The sequence below is a fragment of the Podarcis vaucheri genome, assembly GCF_965113315.1.
Source record: "Podarcis vaucheri genome assembly, chromosome: 2".
Classification (NCBI taxonomy): Eukaryota; Metazoa; Chordata; class Lepidosauria; order Squamata; family Lacertidae; genus Podarcis; species Podarcis vaucheri.
The window spans coordinates 1,808,180-1,828,358 of record NC_138760.1 but is presented as its reverse complement, the minus strand read 5'-3'; the positions used below and the strand labels follow the sequence as shown (position 1 = coordinate 1,828,358).

Here is a 20,179-nt window from a genome sequence, read left to right as displayed (position 1 = left end):
GGCTTAAACTCCATTAGTTTCATAGTAGATTCACCCCTGTGTGCCAGCCGGACTTCTCTAGGTTTCCTCTCTAGAGAGCTGGTGCTTTTTGTAGCCTGATATTCACCACTCCTATCCCTCCATTGCAGGGTCCAATAGGATTCCCAGGTGACCCAGGCCCATCCGGAGATCCTGGTCCTCCAGTGAGTATCTGAATTTGAAAGGAGCCACTGCATGTTTGGTATCTGGCTTTGGATGATGGATCCCAGTTTATTGGGAGAATGAAAAATGTCTTGAAGACATTACTTCTCTGTTTCCAGCACTGGATGAAAACTTAAATATCAAAATGATTGGGGGGGGTGTTTGGGGAGATCTGAGCATGCTTGGTGACCACAAAATGCTGGCTGGTTGGAACCAAAATGGAAAACTGTGGGATGAGGGAATGGTGCTGGAACCCTGAACTAGAGCACTCAATGCTGCAACATTTTGTTGCAGTTCTCTGTTGTTAAAGCAACTTGTTCCCAGGTGAGAATCGATAGTTTCTGATTTGCTTCTGTCTTCTTCTGCTCAGGGTCTGGATGGAGTTTCTGGTGAGAAAGGTGATATAGGGGATCCTGGACTTCCAGTGAGTATGGCAGATATATTACCCTACATTGGTAATGTTGTTGTTTGGCTTCTTAAAAAATCCCTATGGTCAGTAGCCAAACAGGACCTGTCTGCAGTCTGTGGCATACATTGAGTATTGCTTCACTGCATAGTTAAACTGGTTTGCCTCATAGTTACTCTACCCAAAGAAACACAATAAGTTGACATTCATCAAAGGGTTTAAATATCTGTGATGTTTGGGGGTACTTTGGCCCTCCATGTGTGGATGAACTACAATACCCATCATCCCTTGGCTATGATTGCTACAGATGATGGGAACTGTAGTTCAGCAACACCTGGAGGTCCAAAGTTTTCCCACACCTGCTTGATACTGTTACCTAGGGCTGGTGCAAATATAAAGGCAAATAATATCATTTCATGTGGTAACTGACTGTCATTCTTTTTAATTTCTTTATTATTACATTGATGTACCACCTTTATTGTCCAAGGATCTCAAGGTGGTGTATATGGTTCTCCTCCTCCTCATTTCATCTTCACGACAGCCCTGTGAGGTAGATTAAGCCGGGAGTTGACAACCTGGTCCCTCCCACCCACTAGTGGGCGTTTCAGGATTCTAGGTGGGCGGTAGGGGGTTCTACTGAACAAGCTGAATCCTCCTTCCATTGAGCACTGGGGGGCAGTAAGGAAATTTTACCATCAAGAAAGATGCGGTAGTGAGCAGTAGGGACAAAAAGGTTGACTACCCCTGGATTAAGCTAAGAGATGGTGACTGACCCAAGGTCACCCTTTGAGCTTCATGGCTGAGGGGGGGTTTGAACCCTGCTCTGCCAAGTCCAAGTTCAACATTCTGGTACCCTTACACACAGTGGCACTCCCATAGACACTGGCAATGGAACTTGCTGGAGTGTAAGTTCATTGAGCTCAGTAGAGTTTACTTCTGACTTGACATGTAGAGGATTGTGCTGATTTTACAAGAGATTTTCTGTCTCTGCCACCAGAAATCCCTCACCTGAATGGTGTGGTGGTTGAAATAATAATCCACTCTCTTTTATTTTCAGGGACCCCCTGGAGCTTCTGGGGAGCCAGGTCCTCCTGGATCACCAGGAAAGAGGGTACGTTGGGGCTGCCTTTCCAGTGAGAGGGAAGTCTAAGTAGCTGCACATTCTCATTTACATTGCTTACATAGATTACACCTTCGAAATAAATGCCAAAGGATTTAAATTTTTGGTTGAAATTATATGTATAAATACTTGGGAGGCTGCTCCATTGAACTCAGGAGCATGATTTTGAAGAAATCACTCGTGAGATTTGGGCTGTCAGTTTTCTGTGTTGTTTAACAGCATGCTCCTACATCTCATGGTTTTAGAGGAAACCTGCACAATGGCGGACAATTTCATCTTGTGTAGATGTGTGGATCTGTTGCACATCAGGTGCATGCCCGCATAAAGAATTTGATCTAGTCCATAACAAAAACAAAACAAAACATAAAAAAGAATCCTGGCCTAATAAATACATGTTACTAAACAAACTTTGCAGAAAAGGTGTTCCAGTTCCAGTGCAGAGCTCCAGAGCTTCTTGCTGAAACAGGTCATGGATCCAGCCTTGGAATGAGCCCTTGGTCCTTGCTAATGTCTCTGTACATTTGGTCTTTTTCTAAAGTTTGTTACCAAAAGACTGTTCAGACGATACATTGGTTTGCATTTTTATTTAATTACTTTTTGGGTGTTTGTTGTAAGGCAGCTAAAACAGAATTTGAGAGTAGATTAAATAATACTTACGTACATATATCCAAAACAAGAGCCCTCTTCAGTTATTCCCTGCCATGCGTAGTGCCCACTAATGCAGGGAGGAGGGAGCAGGGCTATTGGCCGTGCCTCTGATGTCGTGTGCTCATTCTTCCTCTCCTGCCACATCCACAAAGGGGAGCCTGTGCCATATACTTCCACACAATCTGTGCCCTGATCCTTTGCATTTCATACATCTGAGAGGAGTTGATGTTCCAAGTAAGACTGAGACCAGTAGGTTCCAGAATAGATGGAAAACTTTAGGTCAAGAGACCCTGGACAAGGACTGTGGTGTTGATTTAGAGGTGGTAGGTTCAGGACCATGCTTAGTCAGTGGCGTAGCGTGGGGGGTGCAAGGGGGGCCGGCCGCACCGGGCGCAACATCTGGGGGGGGCGCGCTTGCCGCCTCCGGAGTCGCCAAAGAGCCTCGGGCGCAGGCTGTAGCAGAGCCCCATGTCTCGCGGAACCGACGAGCTGGCAGCGGCTCTCAGCGCTTGCTGCGGTCCCCGCGCGTCAGGGCCGCAGAGGGCGCGCCAGGCAGCCCCTCCTCATAGCCCCGCCGCCGCCGCCGCTGCTGCTGCAGCTGCTGGGCCATGTTGCATTTTCCTCGCCTCTCTGCCCTCCTCCTCCTCCGGGCAAGCGCCGTCGTTTCGGCGGCAGCACCAGCGGCAACTCGCCTTGGATCACCTGACGCGGCAGGTTAGGGGTTAGGGGGCGCAAATTACTTGCCTTGCCCCGGGTTAGGGGGCGCAAATTACTTGCCTTGCCCCGGGTGCTGACAACCCACGCTACGCCGCTGTGCTTAGTTATCCAGCAAAGGCAAGGAGGAAGTGCTGGCCCAGAGCAGCTGTTAGAGCTCGATGGTCTGGGCTAGATAGTCAAGTCCCAAGCCCTGAATGCTACATTTGTCCAGTTAAAGATCACTTACCTTTTTATGTAGCTGTTTGCATCTTCCAGACTGCTTGGGAACCTTCTGGTCTCTGGTACCAACTGGTCATCTGAATAACTAGAAGGTTGACCTGTCTCCTCAGGGTCCACCTGCATTTAAGGATTCCTAATCCAAATAGTGCCACCCTTATTGAATAGCCCACTGGCAATAGGGGTGCCATTGTGTTGCTCTCTGCTTGACATTACAGTGGTGCCTCGCAAGACGAAAAGAATCCGTTCTGTGATTCTCTTCGTCTAGCGGTTTTTTCGTCTTGTGAAGCAAGCCCATTGAAGGATTAGCAGATTAGCGCTATTAGCACTATTAGCTGCTTTTAGCGGCTTATCTGCTGATTGGATCAGCTGATAAACAGCTTAGCGGCTTAGAAAAAGGGGGGGGAACCAGCAGGAACTCGCAAGACATTGTCGTCTTGCGAAGCAAGCCCATAGGAAATTCATTTTGCGAAGCACCTCCAAAACGGAAAACTCTTTCGTCTAGCGAGTTTTCCGTCTTGCGAGGCATTCGTCTTGCGGGGCACCACTGTACTTACTTATTTGTCACCTAATTCAGGACTTGCAAGACTCTCATGAACTTGTGGTTATCTATCCAGGAGTAGGGGGACTGCCAGTCAAATTCAAAGGTGCCTGTTTGGCATAGGAGTCAACTCTTCACCATGTCATGTGATCGATTATGTGGGGCAAGGCTTACCTGCCCCCCCCCCCAATATTTTATTCAAGTTGGCCCCCTTGCTGCTTGGCAACTTTAGCTCATCACCCATCCTGATTTCCCATGCACTAGAACCGAGTAACATAGCCCAAATGATCTAAGGGCAGGGCAGGAACCAGTATCATTTGAGTAGTTCTAGAAACCAACAGACCCCAGGAATTCAGTTAGGAAATGTATTCAAGAGAAATAGATGTGTGGACAGTCACTATAATTTCATCACTAATTATATTTCTATCATAATTCCATCCTTGTTTTTTCTTATTTGAGTTCCTGTATCTATTCCCTGGGCTATGTGTTTCCACTAAGGTTTAGAGGTGCTCCATTTGACCTGTTTGTTTGTTTTTAATTGACAATATGTTTTAATTTTTGAAAAAGCATATGTTCAGAATATAATTGGATTTAATAGGACTTTGAGAATGAATAGGACTTCAATCTTTCTCTAGAAGGAGGGGAGGAAAGTTGCTCATCAAACCATTTTATGCAGTGATTCTCTTTCTCTGTTCCAGGGACCTTTTGGGCCAGCTGGCCGTGAAGGTCGACAGGGTGAGAAAGGAGCCAAGGTAAGAACACTGTCCTGGGTTTCCTCCCCACTGTGTTTTTTCCTTCTCCTGTTCCCCTCTGTGGAATTCAGTCCCTCAACTCAAGATGCATAACTATTCAAATAATAGTGCAAAACCAGCCACTGCTGTATGGTGCATCTTGCATCTGCTGGAAACCTGAATCAGTCTTGGATTAATTGAGCATCCCTCCTCTAGGTTTTTATTAGGGATGTTGGAGAATTCTGACAAAGATTGGAAATGCGAGTAGGAATTGCTGGTGACCACTTACTGCATGGAACGGAAATCACTCCAGTGAATACAATTGATATTCACTGTTGTTGCCTTCAGTCTGCAAGTGACATGTAATCGTTTTCATTTTTTCTCCATTTGCACTGACGTGAATGGAGCAGAATAATTATTTAATTTCCATCAGTCATGTAATTTTGCCACAACAGACAGTGAGACAAGTAACAGCTTTGGGCAGAAGAGAAACTGCAGGGGAATGAAAACAGTGCTGCCTGCTTGCATCCAATACTGGGCAGAACAGAAACAATGCTGATATATTTCCCTTTCTGTCCGTCTACAGGGGGAGCCTGGCACAGATGGACCCCTGGGGAAAATGGGGCCTGTGGGTCCACAGGGACCCCCAGGCCGACCTGGCTCAGAAGGTCTACGTGGAATTCCGGGTCCTGCTGTGAGTATTTTCCTTCACTTGATAACAAATGCCTGGGAAAAGGATGACAGTAGTTAGAAAACCAGACCCCAAACGTTTTTTCAACAAAGAGAGTGGACAACTATTCTTCAACATTTTCACTTCAGAGAGGACCAGAAGCCATTATATTTAAACTCCAGGCAGCAGGTGAGGTTAAGTTACCTCCTTTTTAAAAAAAGAAAAAGCAGCATTTCCCTAATGCCAAGAGAACTTTGGCAATGAGCAAGGTGCCTTGGGAGGGGTGAAGAAAGAACCCTCACTTGGGGACAATCCCAGTCTTCAGGAGTGAACAGACTAGGTAGTTTGTTAGATCCCTTTCAGATGCAGGCAGTGATTCAACAGAGATGTTGATGCACGAATAAGGAAACCATGTTCTCTTTTTAAAGCAGTTCATTTTGTCAGCTTGAGGGAACTGAAGCAGTGAAAAAATGGCAAAGGAAGCTCCAGCTGTGCATGTAGTTGCCTTACACACGCACACACACGCGCGCGCGCACACACACACACACACACACACACACAGCTTCTTTAGATTTCAGCCTATTTAGAGATACAGTGGTACCTTGGGTTAAGTACTTAATTCGTTCCGGAGGTTCATTCTTAACCTGAAACTGTTCTTAACCTGAAGCGCCACTTTAGCTAATGGGGCCTCCCGCTGCTGCCGCACCGCCGCCGTGCAATTTCTGTTCTCATCCTGAAGCAAAGTTCTTAACCCGAGGTACTATTTCTGGGTTAGCAGAGTCTGTAACCTGAAGCGGCTGTAACCTGAAGCATACGTAACCCGAGGTACCACTGTATATTCCGTTTGTGTGTTTCAATTCTTCAAGCATCCATAATTGACAATCTTTGCAAATCCCGATACAAATTGACCTGATCTGCAACTGCCAGACTAATGTGTGGATCAGAATGCAGTTATCAGCTTTCACACTTCCTGAATGTCCCAGCTTAGTTCTTGGCTCTAAAACATATATAAATTCAGTTCAAAATGTATATTTTGAGGGGGGAGTTTAACATTATGTGTTTAAATACATATTTTAATGTATATAGAGAAGTGTTTTTTTTTAAGAATTGCAGATTAGTGTGGAAATAGTAGACACACGCGGAAAGGGCACAGACTAGAAATAGTCTCCTCCATCCATCCATCCCCATGTCAACCCCACTATATCTGCTTTGACTTCATAGGCGTGCTTTCTGTAGTCTCTCCCTCCCCACCTTCAGCTGGGCTCAAAGCTGTGTAAGTGTCTTTCTTTGCATAATGCTTCCTTCTGTGGTCTCTCACTTTGCCCTTCTTTCTCCCCTAGGGTGAACAAGGTCTCCTGGGAGCGCCTGGCCAGGCAGGGCCACCGGGACCTGTGGTGAGTGGCAGGAAATGGAGGGTCCAGGGCAGGACAATCAAGACTGCTTGGCAGGGGGTTGGACTCGATGGCCCTTGTGGTCTATTCCAACTCTATGATTCTAAGACAACAGCTTCCCTTCTTCTGGAACTCTTAAAATGGAAGCTGTTTGTTCCATGCTACTCCTTTCCTAAGCCCCATCCACCATAGAAAGGGTCTTTCATGGGTATTTATTTGGGTGGGGGGAGAGCAGTGCTAGAAGCATATTCCTGGAACTACAATAAAGAGCAGCCTGGCAGTGGAATAAGTTTCCCAAGTTTGCTTTGTATATTATGAGCATTGGGCATCAGTGGTGAAAAAAGCAAGGGAGGAAAGCAGCTGCTCATTCAGACTGAGCAGTTACTACAGCTACAGCACAGGACCGAGTTGGGCTGAATTCCCATAGCCATGGGCAGCTGTGAGCTGATGACTTGTGCATGTGAAGCAGCCATCATGGATGAAAAATCATGTCAAGCAAGTGAGTCAAATTTCAGTCACATCAATTTGATAAAAAGGCAAAATGATCTGAAATCCTCCTACTGATTCCTGACTGGATTGTGGCCTGCGCTGAGTCCGGAAGCTCAGATGAGCTCTTGATGCAGCCCTTCTTCTGTTCACAGGGTCCCACGGGGCTCCCAGGCCTTAAAGGTGATCCCGGCTACAAAGGAGAGAAGGTGAGTGTGAGCAGCACCTGCTTCCTGGTGGGAACAAGCAACTGGCTCCTCCCCCTAACTTCCTAAATCTCTCCTCTTTCCTTCTAGGGTCATGCAGGACTCATTGGGTTGATTGGGCCCCCAGGTGAGATGGGTGAGAAAGGTGACCAGGGGCTGCCAGGGAACCAGGGAACACCAGGCCCCAAGGGCGACCCCGTGAGTAGATGGGAGCTCAGTTGAGATGGAGGGGGTTGGGAGCAAGGCTGGGAAAAGGGACTCTGGCTGATGCTGTCTCCTCCTCAACAGGGAATCATTGGACCCTTTGGGCCCCCAGGCCCACCTGGATCTCCTGGCCTCTCAGTAAGTACCACCACCAACCTCTTCATCCTGGATTCTTGTCAGTTTCCAGTGCGTGACAATTCAGATCTCTGTACACGTTTCTCAAGAGAACTGCACCAGAGTGATGCCTGAAATGAGGCCCTGTTTGGTACCCAGATCCTCTTGCATGTCTGCCAGCCTTCACATTCTTATGGGTTCCCAGGCGCCCCTCCTTTTTTCCAATGTCCCTCTCTATTCATACAGATGCATTTTCCTTGCAACATTTCTTCTTTTTTTAAATGATATTTATTAAAGGTTTAGAAATTACAACAAAAACAACAAAAAATTTAACAGGACATACATTACAATGCATAAAAAGAAAAACACAGAAAAACAATACAACAGTACAACAAAAAGAAACAATAACACTAAAACACAGATCCAATATTCCCTATCTTTACCTTTCATTTGCTTGTTTCATCGACCTCCTCGCACCTCCCTTCTTTGTATTCTAGTTCAATTAATTGTTTCAGCAAATTCTTTCCATCTTACTCAATTCTTGTTCTATAATTTACCTTAACCCAATCTGACCTTATATTTTACACTTTGGCCCATTAACAATCCATTTTTACTTAATTCTTTATAACATTTCTGCTAAAACCATGTAACTTCATTCCAGCATCCTTCTAACATTCATTAATTTTGCTATATTTTTGTAAATATATTTTAATTTTTTCCCAATCTTCTTCCACCGACTATTCTCCCTGGTCTCCCCTTGCAACATTTCTGCTCCGCTGCCACATTAAAAGATGCTTCTTCCCTGACCCCTCTGATTTCCTAGCCCCCCTTGATGCACAACCCCTCCTGGCTTCTGGGGCCATCTCACCAGACACAGGGTGCCCTGCAAGCTCCCTTTCACTCACCCACCCCTTTTCTATCTCCTCAGGGACCTCTGGGACAAAAAGGCAGCAAAGGCTCACCGGTAAGTAGCTCCAGTTCCAACAAGTGTTGTGGGCCAAAGGAAGGTGGGAACTTGCCCCAGGGCTGCATGTACTAGTAGAAAGAGCTGACTTCTTCAGCCTACATCGTGGTAATAAATGTACCCACATTGCATAGGTTGGCTGGTATATAATTTATTATGCTTTCAAGTAGCCATAGGAAGGGACTAAAAATCTAAACAGTGGGCGGGGACACTGAAATCCTTTCTCATGGGAATGCTGCTTAGTTCCCCTCCTCAGCTTCTAAAGGCAAGTTTTCACTATTTACTGCTGGTTGAAGCTGCCATGATTGCAAATGAATTGAGACCCTTCACCAGGAAAACTAGATATTGGGTGGAAGGATTCCAGTCTAGTTTTCTCTGTGGAAAGAATACTGTTGTATGCAAGAGCATTCAGTCCTGGGAATGGCTAGAATTGTCACATGAGTACAGCCTAGATGCAGGTCTGTCACCTTATGAGAACAAAGGCACAAAATCCAAAGTTTGGGAGCCAAGTGGGGTTTTTAGTGTTCAGGAACAGGGCCTTAGTGGTCCTCCCCCTACCATTTCCATTAGGCGTTGCCCATGTGTACTGAGATGAATTTGTGCTCAGGCTCTGTTCTGTTGTCCTGCAGGGGCCTATTGGACCAAAAGGTGACCCAGGATCTGCAGGACCCCGAGGGCCACCAGTGAGTGACGGTAGAGAATCAGGAGGAAGGGATTATCCTGGGACCACCACCACCCGCTTCCTCCCCCCCCCCCTCCCATTGTCCCTTACGTCACACCTTCCCTGCTTCTGGTTCCCCCACTCCTAGGGTCGACCTGCTGAGCTGCGGGAGCCCCTGCCTTTGGAGAGCGGCCGCAAGAGCCGCCGCGACTGGGAGCTCGGGGATCAGGGAGATGCCCCCGGGGAGATGGATGCCGACCCCGATGCTGAAGGGATGGCAGAGGTCCTGGCAGCCCTGAGCTCCTTGCGCGACGAAGTGGAGCAAATGCGGTGTCCACTGGGCACTCAGGAGAGCCCAGCCCGGGTCTGCAAGGAGCTTCAGTTTTGCCACCCCCACCTCACAGATGGTGAGATGAAGAATCGTCCGGGGCAGAACCAGGGCTAAAGAGGGAGCCGGGAGTGGGTCTGTACCTGTTGCAGTTCCAGCCTGGCAGGAAGGAGGAGGAGGAAATTGTTCCTGCCTTCTTATCTTGTCCCCCCCCCCCGTGGTGAATGCTAGATTACAAGTGCAGTGGGGGCAGGGACCTTCTTCTCATTAGTCTGCAAAGCGTGCACTTTGATTGTGCTATATAAGTAATCCCATTTCAGACTCAGGGGGGAATTGCCTGATTGAAAAATATCCCCACGGGAGAGCGGGGCAGGAGAAAAATCCCGACACCTACAAAACTAACATATCAGAGAGAAGGCTGATTCTGAAAACTCTGTGGGTGGTTTTTCCTGCAAAGGCTCACATCTGAAACCACTGTGATGTCTCTTGGATATTTTCAAGAAATGAGGTGCGTCAGGGCTAGGGAAGGTATCTGGGCTAGGAAACCTTGACCCAGCTTCAAGTGGGTGCAATCCCAACCCCACCCCAAGCAGGTTTGGGAGCATGGTGCTTGCCTTAGCAGTAGTCACATGTCCTTAAACTTTTTTTAAAAAAAAAACCAAGCTGTTTAAATCCAGCTACAAGGGAAGAGGTTTAGCAATCTTCTGCCCTTGCATTCCCTCCAGTATTTTAAATTCAAGCTTATGGCTTGAAGCAAAAGCTGTGCTGGCCTCCCTGTTTGCCCACTGCCAGCAAGGCTCAGAGAGAAGAAGTGTGGCAGCTATAGCTCTCACTAGAGTGTGAGCCATGGCAAAATACCAGACAGGGTGCTGGGGGGTTAGAGGTGGAGGAAAGAGGTAGCCCACCACCGCCTCGCATGAGCCAGCGCTGGAAAAATTATTTTAAAGGGGTCTCTGGGTAGTAGTCAACTATGCTTTACTCAGAGTAGACCAGTTTAAATTAATTGACCTAACTTGGCCATTCCAGTGGGTTTACTGTGCATAAAACTTGATTGACTACATCCCACTGTAACAAAGCTATTCATCCAAATGTGATGACCCAGCCACCCTCCCTGAAATCTCACAATTGCTGTGTCAGTTTTCCTGTGAATTTGAATACTGTACATCCATAAAAGACACTTTTATCATGGGAGTGCAGAAAAGAAACACCTAGTGAGGGGAGAACCTCATTGATCAAAGAGGACTAATCAAGCTTAGTAGCCATGGAAAGCTGGGTGGCTGCTGAAGGAAGAAAATGGAAAACTTAGGAGACAGAAATGGAATGGAGTGTTCTGGAAAAGGGTATGACTGAGTGGCTAGGAGAGAAGCATTCTGCACCACAGCATTTTGTTGTGGTCCACACTTTTAGCCTTAAAATTAGAAGACTGTCATCTAGGAGATAAAGCAGATATTAACTTTTTACCTACCTGTCATGGGTTCTTTTAACAAACTCTGGGGTTGAAATACTCTCCAAGCATTCATTTAGGCCTCTGACTTCTCCTAGTTGCAGTGGGAACATCATCATCCTCTAAGGATTCCCTGGCCTCTCCTGCACTGACACCTGTCCATTTGTTGTTCTTCAGGTGAATATTGGATTGACCCAAACCAAGGCTGCAGCCGAGATGCCTTCAGAGTTTTCTGCAACTTCACAGCCGGGGGGGAAACTTGCTTATTTCCTGACAAGAAAGTTGAGGCAGTAAGTAGTTGTGCTCAGTATCAATAGGGATGGCCGAGGGAAAGGACAGAAGCTGTGGTCATAGTATGTTGTGAACAAGTAGAATGAGGACTAGATGAATATAATAAGGATTGTAGTTTGTTCATTGAAAGGTCTATGCAAAGGACTGGTTTTATATACATGCCTGGCTCAGGAACCTGAATTCAAAGTCCTAAAATGAGAAACCAATGTGTCCCTAGGTGCGACTCGCTGCCTGGAGCAAGGAGCAACCAGGAAGCTGGTTCAGCACATTCAAGAGGGGCAAGAAGGTAGGGCTTTTCCTTCCATTTTGCCACCCCTGATGACTCCTGGAAGCAGTCTGAGAAGGGCATGCAGTGCTTCTCCCCGTCTCCCATGATCTCCCATGATCAATCCCCAAGTGGATCCCCACGAGGTGTGCTTTGGCAGGAAGAGTACCCAGTGGCTTTCCACCATTTGGCCTAATCAGGCCACCCCTATGTCTCCTTCTTTCTGTTACCAGTTCTCCTATGTGGATGCAGATGGCAACCCCATGCAGGTTACCCAGCTCACATTTCTGCGCCTGCTTAGTGCCATTGCACACCAAAACTTCACCCTCCTCTGCCAAAATGTGGCTGCCTGGTATGAGGCCGACACCAACAGCCACACTCGGGCTTTGCATTTTCTTGCCTTCAATGGTGTGGAGCTGATGCACAACAGCACAGAAGCCCTTGTACAAGCCTTATATGATGGCTGCCAGGTAAGTTGTTGGCCTTTGGCTCCACTGTGACCATGTCTTTACGTCAGGCTTGCCTTTCCCTATATATCTCTAGAGATTGTCTCAGGGCCTCCTGATGTTCACCCCAGGATTTGGAAGGAGCTCCATGACTTGCAAAGGGAGGGTCACTCTTATGGATGGGCAGCTCACTTTCTGGTTCATCTCACTTTTGCATGTGTTTACCCATTAGATCTCTTCCATCTCATTTCTCCAGTAATTATAAATATCTGTATTTCAGTATGAAAGATTGGCTCTGCTGGTTGGTGCTGGATGAGAGCTGCAGAGCCACAGGTTACCAATCCTGGCTTAGAATAACATATCATTAAGCATTTGGGACGCGGGTGGTGCTGTGGTCTAAACCACAGAGCCTAGGGCTTGCTGATCAGAAGGTTGGCAGTTCGAATCCCCACGAAGGGGTGAGCTCCCGTTGCTCAATCCCTGCTCCTGCCAACCTAGCAGTTCGAAAGCACATCAAAGTGCAAGTAGATAAATAGGTACCGCTCCGGCGGGAAGGTAAACGCCGTTTCCATGTGCTGCTCTGGTTCGCCAGAAGTGGCTTAGTCATGCTGGCCACATGACCCGGAAGCTGTCTGTGGACAAACGCCAGCTCCCTCAGCCTATAGAGTGAGATGAGCGCGCAACCTAACGGTCAGGGGTACCTTTACCTTTAAGCATCATTAGGCGAAGGGGGTGAAGTGCACAGTTCTCTAGAGCATGGGTAGGCAAACTAAGGCCCGGGGGCCAGATGCGGCCAAATAGCCCAATCGCCTTCTCAATGTGGTCTGCAGACAGTCCCAGAATCAGCGTATTTTTACATGAATAGAATGTGTCCTTTTATTTAAAATGCATCTCTGGGTTTTTTGTGGGGCATAGGAATTTGTTCACCCCCCCCAAAAAAAAAATAGTCCGGCCCCCCACAAGGTCTGAGGGACAGTGGACTGGCCCCCTGCTGAAAAAGTTTCCTGACCCCTGGTCTAGAGCAACAAAGTGATCTGTGAATGGCCCATGGTAATTAGCAGTGTGGGGTGGCTGAAATACCCAGGGATTCCTATAAATAGGGCTCTAGTCAGTCGCTTTCTTAATTGCACACACACCTTGAACAACGAAGGCAAAGTGAGACTACCGTCTGGCCAAACAACCTTTGCTGCTTGAGGTGAGCAGGAAGCACCCCCCACCCCCACCCCCACCCCACCCACTACCCATAGGCGCCGACTCCATGGGGCTTGAGGGGGCTCGAGCCCCCTCAAAAAATTTTTTGGGGGGGGCTCAGCCCCCCCAATAATCTCGGGCGGGCGCCCTTCCAGCAGAGCGCCGCCGCCGTCCCCCGCCTCCTCCCCACCTGCTCCTTCGCCAGCCAGCCAGCCGCGCGCCCTAATCGGAGAGCCCCGGCTGCCAAGGCACTGCCGGAAATCCCGCGAGAACGGGAATCCCGACTGGCCACACCTCCCAGCCAGCCAATCGGCTGGCCGGGGGGGCGTGGCTTGCCCTATTTAGGGCTGGAGCCACTTTATTTGCATATTCATGAGCTTATTTATTATTCATGAGCTTTTCCGGGGCCCCCCAATATTTTTTCTAAGTCCGCGTCCCTGCCACTACCTGCGACTTCTATTGTGCTCTGCTTGATGGCAGACTCAAAGCATTTGTCAGAGGGCTTAGCTCTGGAGAAACCCTGCAAGATAACTAGATGGAAAGAGAGAAGAAGACATGACCCTCTCCTGTAGTCTGAAAAATACAGTCAAGACACAGGGTTCAGTTACCACCTTTGTAACTAGCCTTAATTTCTCTGCAGGTTGGTTTATCTCACCTGGGATAAAATCAAGGCAAAGGCCCCACCTTTCTTTTCTCTTGGCTGCTGCTTTGTCTAGAGGCTTGTCAACTCCTCATCTGGCAGGTGTCCTGGGTTTTTTAAAGCTTCCTGACAGCCTGAGATTTAACGGATCTGTTTTGTATTCTGAAACCTCGGCCAGCTGGCAGTTGTTGCCTGGAATTCCTGGGCCTGCAAATATAGCAGAAGGAGATGATTGGTGGACTCCCTAGTGATGTCACAAACTGTCCTTCGCTCTGTATGGAAAGGTTGCTTGTTAGTGTTCTTCCTCATGGGGATGTGCCTGCTTTGTCTCCCAGGAAAAGGCTCACATATTCCCCCTCTACAATTCTACAATTCATCCTTCTCAGTGAGAGATACATGCCCTGGCATGTGTGTTGGCACTGGTTATTTCCATAGTTAGATAGCTTTCTCCCTTGTCTCTCTGAGTAGACCGCCTTGTCTTTGTGGGTTCAAGGCCATTGCCTGCTTGCCCCCCCCCACCTTAACTCAGTGATCTTATGGCTCTCTGACTAAGATAATTCTTTTGCCTTTCCCAAAGCCTCCAGTGAAACCATGTCATGCTCTGTTCCACCAGCAACTTCCCTACAGCAAGCATCCACAATGTGGCTACTTTGCCCACCGATGTGCTCTTCCAGCCTTGTCACGTGATTTCCTTACTCCTGTCTCAGGGCTTCTCACCCCCTGCTTCCCCCAAGATTTGGCTCCTGATGCTCGCTTCTCTACTCCTCCAGGTACGCAAAGGCCAGGAGCGGACAGTTCTGCAGGTTGTGACACAACGCGTGGAGCAGCTTCCATTGGCCGATGTGGCTGTTCAGGATTTCGGGGACACCAACCAGAAGTTTGGCTTTGAGCTTGGGCCTGTCTGCTTCAGCGGCTGAGCCTGAAGATGGACAGCTCCCTCTAGACTGTGGAACCACCCCTGGGGAAAGAGAGAGAGCTAAAATGCTCCATTCTCCCTGAAGTTGGGCGTGGGAGATGAGCCAGCCCTGGAAAGACCTGCCGTTGTATTTAACCAGATGACAGCCTCCTATTTATGCGGCCAAGGTCCCCTTGGGGCTGTGACTCTTGGGGAGCAAAGCAGGGCCCAGACTGAGCCAGGGCCCTCCCTTTCTGCAGCCCCGACAAATGGTGCTATTATGCCGCCTTAGTGAAGCACTGGACTTACTGCTCAGCACTGGCCACCTGCAGGGGTGGGGGCAATGGAGACCGCATCCCACACTGCTGACCTCCTGCCCCTGCCCCCCCAATAAAGTTCCCAGGGGCATTAAGACTTTGCCCAAAGTATCTTGTAACCTGGGACTTCAGGACCATTCTATCTGTACAGCTTCCCATGAATGGACATGGGCACAGTGCAAACTGAATAAGGGGAAAGGAAGACTTCCTTGGGTGATCACAGAACAGGATTCAGGTTCGAATCTTACCCAAGACTTAAGGACTGATCATAGGTGATCCAGAGCTTCTATGCTCTCCCTTTTGAGCTCAGTTTAACTGAAAGATATGTGTCCGGGCATGACAATGGTATCCAACTTAGATTGGATAATTTGGGCCCAACAGAACCTCTTAAGATCTTCTAGGGACTAGTGGGACAGGGAGGGGCCCAGCCCCCAACCAAGAAATGCCTAGATGCTTGGAGCCTGTGCCCAATTTTGACCATTATTAACTCTTGTCTATTTCTGCTCTGGTGCCAGATGGTACCCATGTAGCACACAACACAAAGTCTGGGGAGCTGAGGGGGGCTGAGTATTCCCCCCCCACACACTTTTAGTCCTTCTAATAATCCCAGTTGTGAACTTTCATGCTGGGAATAGGAAATAAGAGGAAGCTCTCTATCCCCTTATCACCCTTGTCTATCATTCCGTCCATGCTGGGCAGAGAGTGAAGAATTCTGGGTTCTGTTCTCTAGGCCCTCTCCCCATTTTTGACAGATGCCTGAAAGATATGGCTAGCGATTCTGACATTCATGTCCTTCTGTGGAAGGGTGATGATATGGTGCTAGTTAGTTCCCAACTATCAAAGAACCTGAATGTCTGCCAGCTTCCTGTTGACCAAAGCTCCTGAGAGTGGACACAGGACAAAAGTCTGAAATGTTTGTTTTCTGTGCTGTCCCACACTCATCCCTTGGCACTGACCTCCCTTCAAACTCTGGTGCTAAAAGCCTTTATTTGTATGCTTTTTCTTTATATCTCAGGCTGTGGCGCCAAGTGGATATGTGTGTTTATCTGTGAGCGTGTGTGCGTGTGTGTTATTGTATCATCTAACAATCTGTATTAAAATCCTCAGAGCGTGTGACTGCCCCACTGTTTTTGTGCCAGCTGGCTGTTCGAGAGACACCAGCCAAGCCAAGACTGCCTAGGTGCAAAAACAGAACTCAAAGCTAGATAGAAAGGCTTCCGGGATGGTTTCCTTGCCTGTTGGCTTTCTGGGATGACAAAAACATTGCAGATGACCTCATGGCTTCCCTGTTCCTTTGCTTGGTAACAAGGATTCTGTTTGATTAAAAGCAGATGTGTTTTCCTTTCTCAAGACATGGGGCTATTTTCTAAGTCAGGGATAGGGAACCTTTTTTCCTTCAGATATTGCTAGACTCCAACTCTCCTTGCTCCTTGGCCACAGCGGCTAGGGCTGATGGGAGTGAAGTTCAACCATACCTGGAGGACCGAAGATCCCGTACCCCTGTGCTTTTCCCTCCCAGAGTTCAGAGGGTGGCTATACTTGCTGCACCAGCACCACTTGTATTGGCAGGACTTGACAGATAAGTTTAAGTCCATGGCTAAAATAGCCACCCAGGGCACCAAGCTGAGGTGGGTGCAAAATTGAGAAGATCCATTTGGGGGTGCCAAATTTTGGGCTCGCTCAGGGTGCCATATTACCAAAAATTACCAAAGTACACCCCAGAGTTATTTACACAAACAATGCACCTGCTCCTCTTCTCAGTTTTTTCCCCCATCATGGGTAACTATGCTCAACCAGAGAGGATTTAGGAGAAGTGAAATGCCAGTAGACAAATGTCACAGCAGGGAGTGCTGTTAGGAAGAGAGTTACATTCTGTCTGTCCTTCTATTCAGCAGGAGGTAAATTGAGGGCTTTATATGCACTCTGTGATGTCAGTCCATGGCCAGATCTGATTGGCTAAACAGCACTGTGAGGTCAAAGTCATATTCGTGGCAGGATTCCCTATTGGCAGCGAAAGCAGTGGGAGGAAGCAGCATATGGGGAACAGTGGCTATGAGCAGGCATGAACAAACATGATAAACTCTCCCATTCCCACCCTCCCCATGGCAAGTTTCACTGCAGAATGCCTCTCTTACAAAAGATGTGATGTAGGACAAATCCATCTCTCCAAGCTGGGCTGTCTATGTTAGTTTTAGCAGTTAACTGTGACATGAATATTTCAGTAGATAAGAGGCCTAAATTCTAATATTTCTTTTCTGTCACTTCCTTCACTTTCCTGAACTTGCTCATTTTATTCATTTTTGGCAATTCTTGGGGCTTAATTGCAATCAGGATTCAGAAGAGCTCATTTTTCTTTTTAACACCAGGACATGACCTTACAAAGTGTAATTTTTTTAAAAGAGAGACGATGGCAGTGCTTCCAATCAGAGGCAGAGGCAGTTGTGTTCAGTCATCTGCCTGAGCACATGAACATTGTACGTGCGGATGAGGTGCACCCACCCCCAGTGCCTCCCCAAACATCCCTGTATTTGCATTTCCTTGAATGCAGGTAGAAATCTCCATGTGATCTGGGACACTTACAAAATCAGGATTCTTCACTGAACATAATGTTCTTCTGGCATATAAGCAACATGGATTGAAGGGACTTGCAGATCTTCCCTTTTCAACCCAGGGATTGGCCAGGACAATGTGTGTATGTGGATATCATGTGTGAGGGAATTGGGAGTGAGGCTTATGGGCATAGAATCATAGAATGGTAGAGTTGAAAGGGACCCCAAGGGTCATCTAGTCCGACCACCTGTAATGCAGGAACATCCACTAAAGCATCCATGACAGATGGCCATCCAACCTCTGCTTAAAATCTCCAAAGAAGGAGAGTCCACAACCTCCTGGGATGCCATTCTCCTCTCAAACAGCTCTTACTGTCAGAAAGTTCTTCCAGACGTTTAGTCAGAATTTCCTATCTTGTAACTTGAAGCCATTGGTTTGCGTCCTACCCTCCAGAGCAGGAGAAAACAAGCTGGCTCCATCTTCCATGTGACAGCCCTTGAGATATTGGAAGATGTCTTTCCTATCTCCTCTCAGTCTCCTCTTATCCAAGCTAAACATACCCAGCTCCTTCAAGTGCAACTATTCTGCACACCTTCCAGCTTGTCAACATCCATCTTAAATTGTGGTGCCCAGAATTGGACACAGTATTCCAGGTGTGGTCTGACGAAGGCAGAACAGTACTATTACCGGTACTTCCCTTAATCTGGACACTAGACTGCTGTTGATGCAGCCTAGAATAGCATTAGCTTTTTTGCTGCTGCATCACACTGTTGATTCATGTTATCCACAGTTTGTGTTTGTTAATAGCAGATGCATCTGTGGGTGACCCAATTTGGATCAGGTCTGCAGGAGGGGGGTTCAATCTTTTCCTCGAAGTTACATCTCAAAGTTCCTCTTTCCAGTTTCTACCTTCCCAGGTTCCTCTTGCCAGTTGAACAACCCCAAACTGCTATATATACAGGCAGCAACCATTTCGCACAGGGGTTCTGTTCCTGGTCCTGGTCAGCGAAGTGTGCATAAGAGTGACCCATTATGCCTCATCCCCCCCCATTATGCCTCATTACGCCTTCTTTTGGGTCCAAAAGGACCCCTGCAGAGGTGATCAGATGTCAATTGGATAAGTCTAAAATGGTCACCACCTACTTACCCACTTGGGGATGGTGTGGGTTATAAGTCCAGTCCATCAATACATAACCCCTAACAGCATCTAGTTAAGAAAAAGCCTCATTTATATGACCTTGGAAGAGGACTATAAGCTTTAACTTTTTATGCAGGTGGGAGGAGGGGGAAATCAGTGGTAAGGAACTGGTAAAACATCCAGTGTTTCCATTCAGGATACCTGGTTACTCCTGCCATTCACAATCTAAAGTGACCCTGGCCATGTATGACAAAGGATATCTGAGAGAGATTCCCTTTCAAGCAAAGCCTTTATAAACCGGACTCTTTCTGTGCTATCAAATCATGACTTATAATGACATGCTTCCCTTTAAAAAATGACACCTGACCCCAAGCACATCAGGGGCATTTTAAATTGTGTGTCTGATCACTCCAGTCATGCATAGAACAAGGATGTTTTAAAATAGTCTTTCCAAAGCAAGGACTGTCATTGTGCAACTAATCTGATACTTTCCCCCTTAAAATTTTAAATAAATCTTGACTGCAGCATGACCTGACTTCCACATCCACTCACACAAGGACTCCTCTTAGTTACTAAGGCTTAGTGCAGGGATAAAGAACCTGTGGCTTTTCAGGCGTTGTTGGACTGCAGTTCCCATCATCCCTGGCTACTGGCTATGCTGGCTGGCATTGATGGATGTTGTAGTACATCAACATCTGGAGGGCAATACTTTGGGGGAGGTTGCTCTAGCCCTATACTCATTAATATGAATAATTTTCCATAATTGCACCCATCATTATCTTCTGTTACAGGAGAATTGTTCATTCATCTCTGCAACTATCATATGAAGTAGGCTAATCTGAGAGATGACTTACTCAGGCTCACACAGGTTGAGCATCAGGATTGGGAGTGGATTTGAACACAAATCTCTGGTCCAAATGCAACACTCCATCCACTGTACTACTTTGATTCCACATAGGCATTCACAGAAAGAGAAGGGGAAGGAATCACCATTTTATCAGCTATCAATAACCAGGAATGTTTGAAGGAGCTACTGAAGCAGCTAATTCACATATGGGATTCTTCCTAGATCTGAACTGGAAGTGCTCGCTCTATTTCATTAACACTTCCAGCAGCAGCAGATACTGCTCCCCCACACCCAATGCTTGAGGAGAAGATATTTGCCTTCATTTAGATTGTCCTCACTGTGGGAATGTTCTGGGGTGCAGGAGAGGATATATTGACTAATTATATCCTTATCCAACTTGTGCTAACAAGTTCCCAAAATATCAGCAGAGTTTATAGACATTCCCCTTTAAGTTCGCAACGGTAACGTGTGCACAGGTTCGCTAGAACCTCTATAATAATTACTCTGGTAATTTCCCCTTTGTTCCCTCTTAAAATACAAGACACAACACAGTCTTTATAAAAGTATAAAAG

The 20,179-nt window shown here is 47.3% G+C and overlaps 1 protein-coding gene across 5 annotated transcripts in view; it reads left to right on the top strand.

The window, feature by feature from the left end:
- COL5A3 (collagen type V alpha 3 chain) overlaps positions 1-16,185 on the top strand; it is a 126,566-nt gene extending 110,381 nt beyond the window's left edge. For 4 of the 5 annotated variants that reach the window (XM_082207721.1, XM_082207720.1, XM_082207723.1 and 1 more), the window contains 16 exons: positions 129-182; positions 551-604; positions 1,644-1,697; positions 4,527-4,580; positions 5,146-5,253; positions 6,570-6,623; positions 7,262-7,315; positions 7,403-7,510; positions 7,601-7,654; positions 8,559-8,594; positions 9,224-9,277; positions 9,404-9,662; positions 11,205-11,317; positions 11,536-11,604; positions 11,817-12,053; positions 14,631-16,185. In XM_082207721.1, the coding sequence (XP_082063847.1) occupies positions 129-182; positions 551-604; positions 1,644-1,697; positions 4,527-4,580; positions 5,146-5,253; positions 6,570-6,623; positions 7,262-7,315; positions 7,403-7,510; positions 7,601-7,654; positions 8,559-8,594; positions 9,224-9,277; positions 9,404-9,662; positions 11,205-11,317; positions 11,536-11,604; positions 11,817-12,053; positions 14,631-14,777 (1,509 nt within the window). In that variant the 3' untranslated portion in view covers positions 14,778-16,185. Of the gene's footprint in view, positions 1-128; positions 183-550; positions 605-1,643; positions 1,698-4,526; positions 4,581-5,145; positions 5,254-6,569; positions 6,624-7,261; positions 7,316-7,402; positions 7,511-7,600; positions 7,655-8,558; positions 8,595-9,223; positions 9,278-9,403; positions 9,663-11,204; positions 11,318-11,535; positions 11,605-11,816; positions 12,054-14,630 lie in introns of those variants that run through there. The other variant, XM_082207724.1, reaches the window with a different exon arrangement.
- Positions 16,186-20,179: the final 3,994 nt, after the last annotated feature.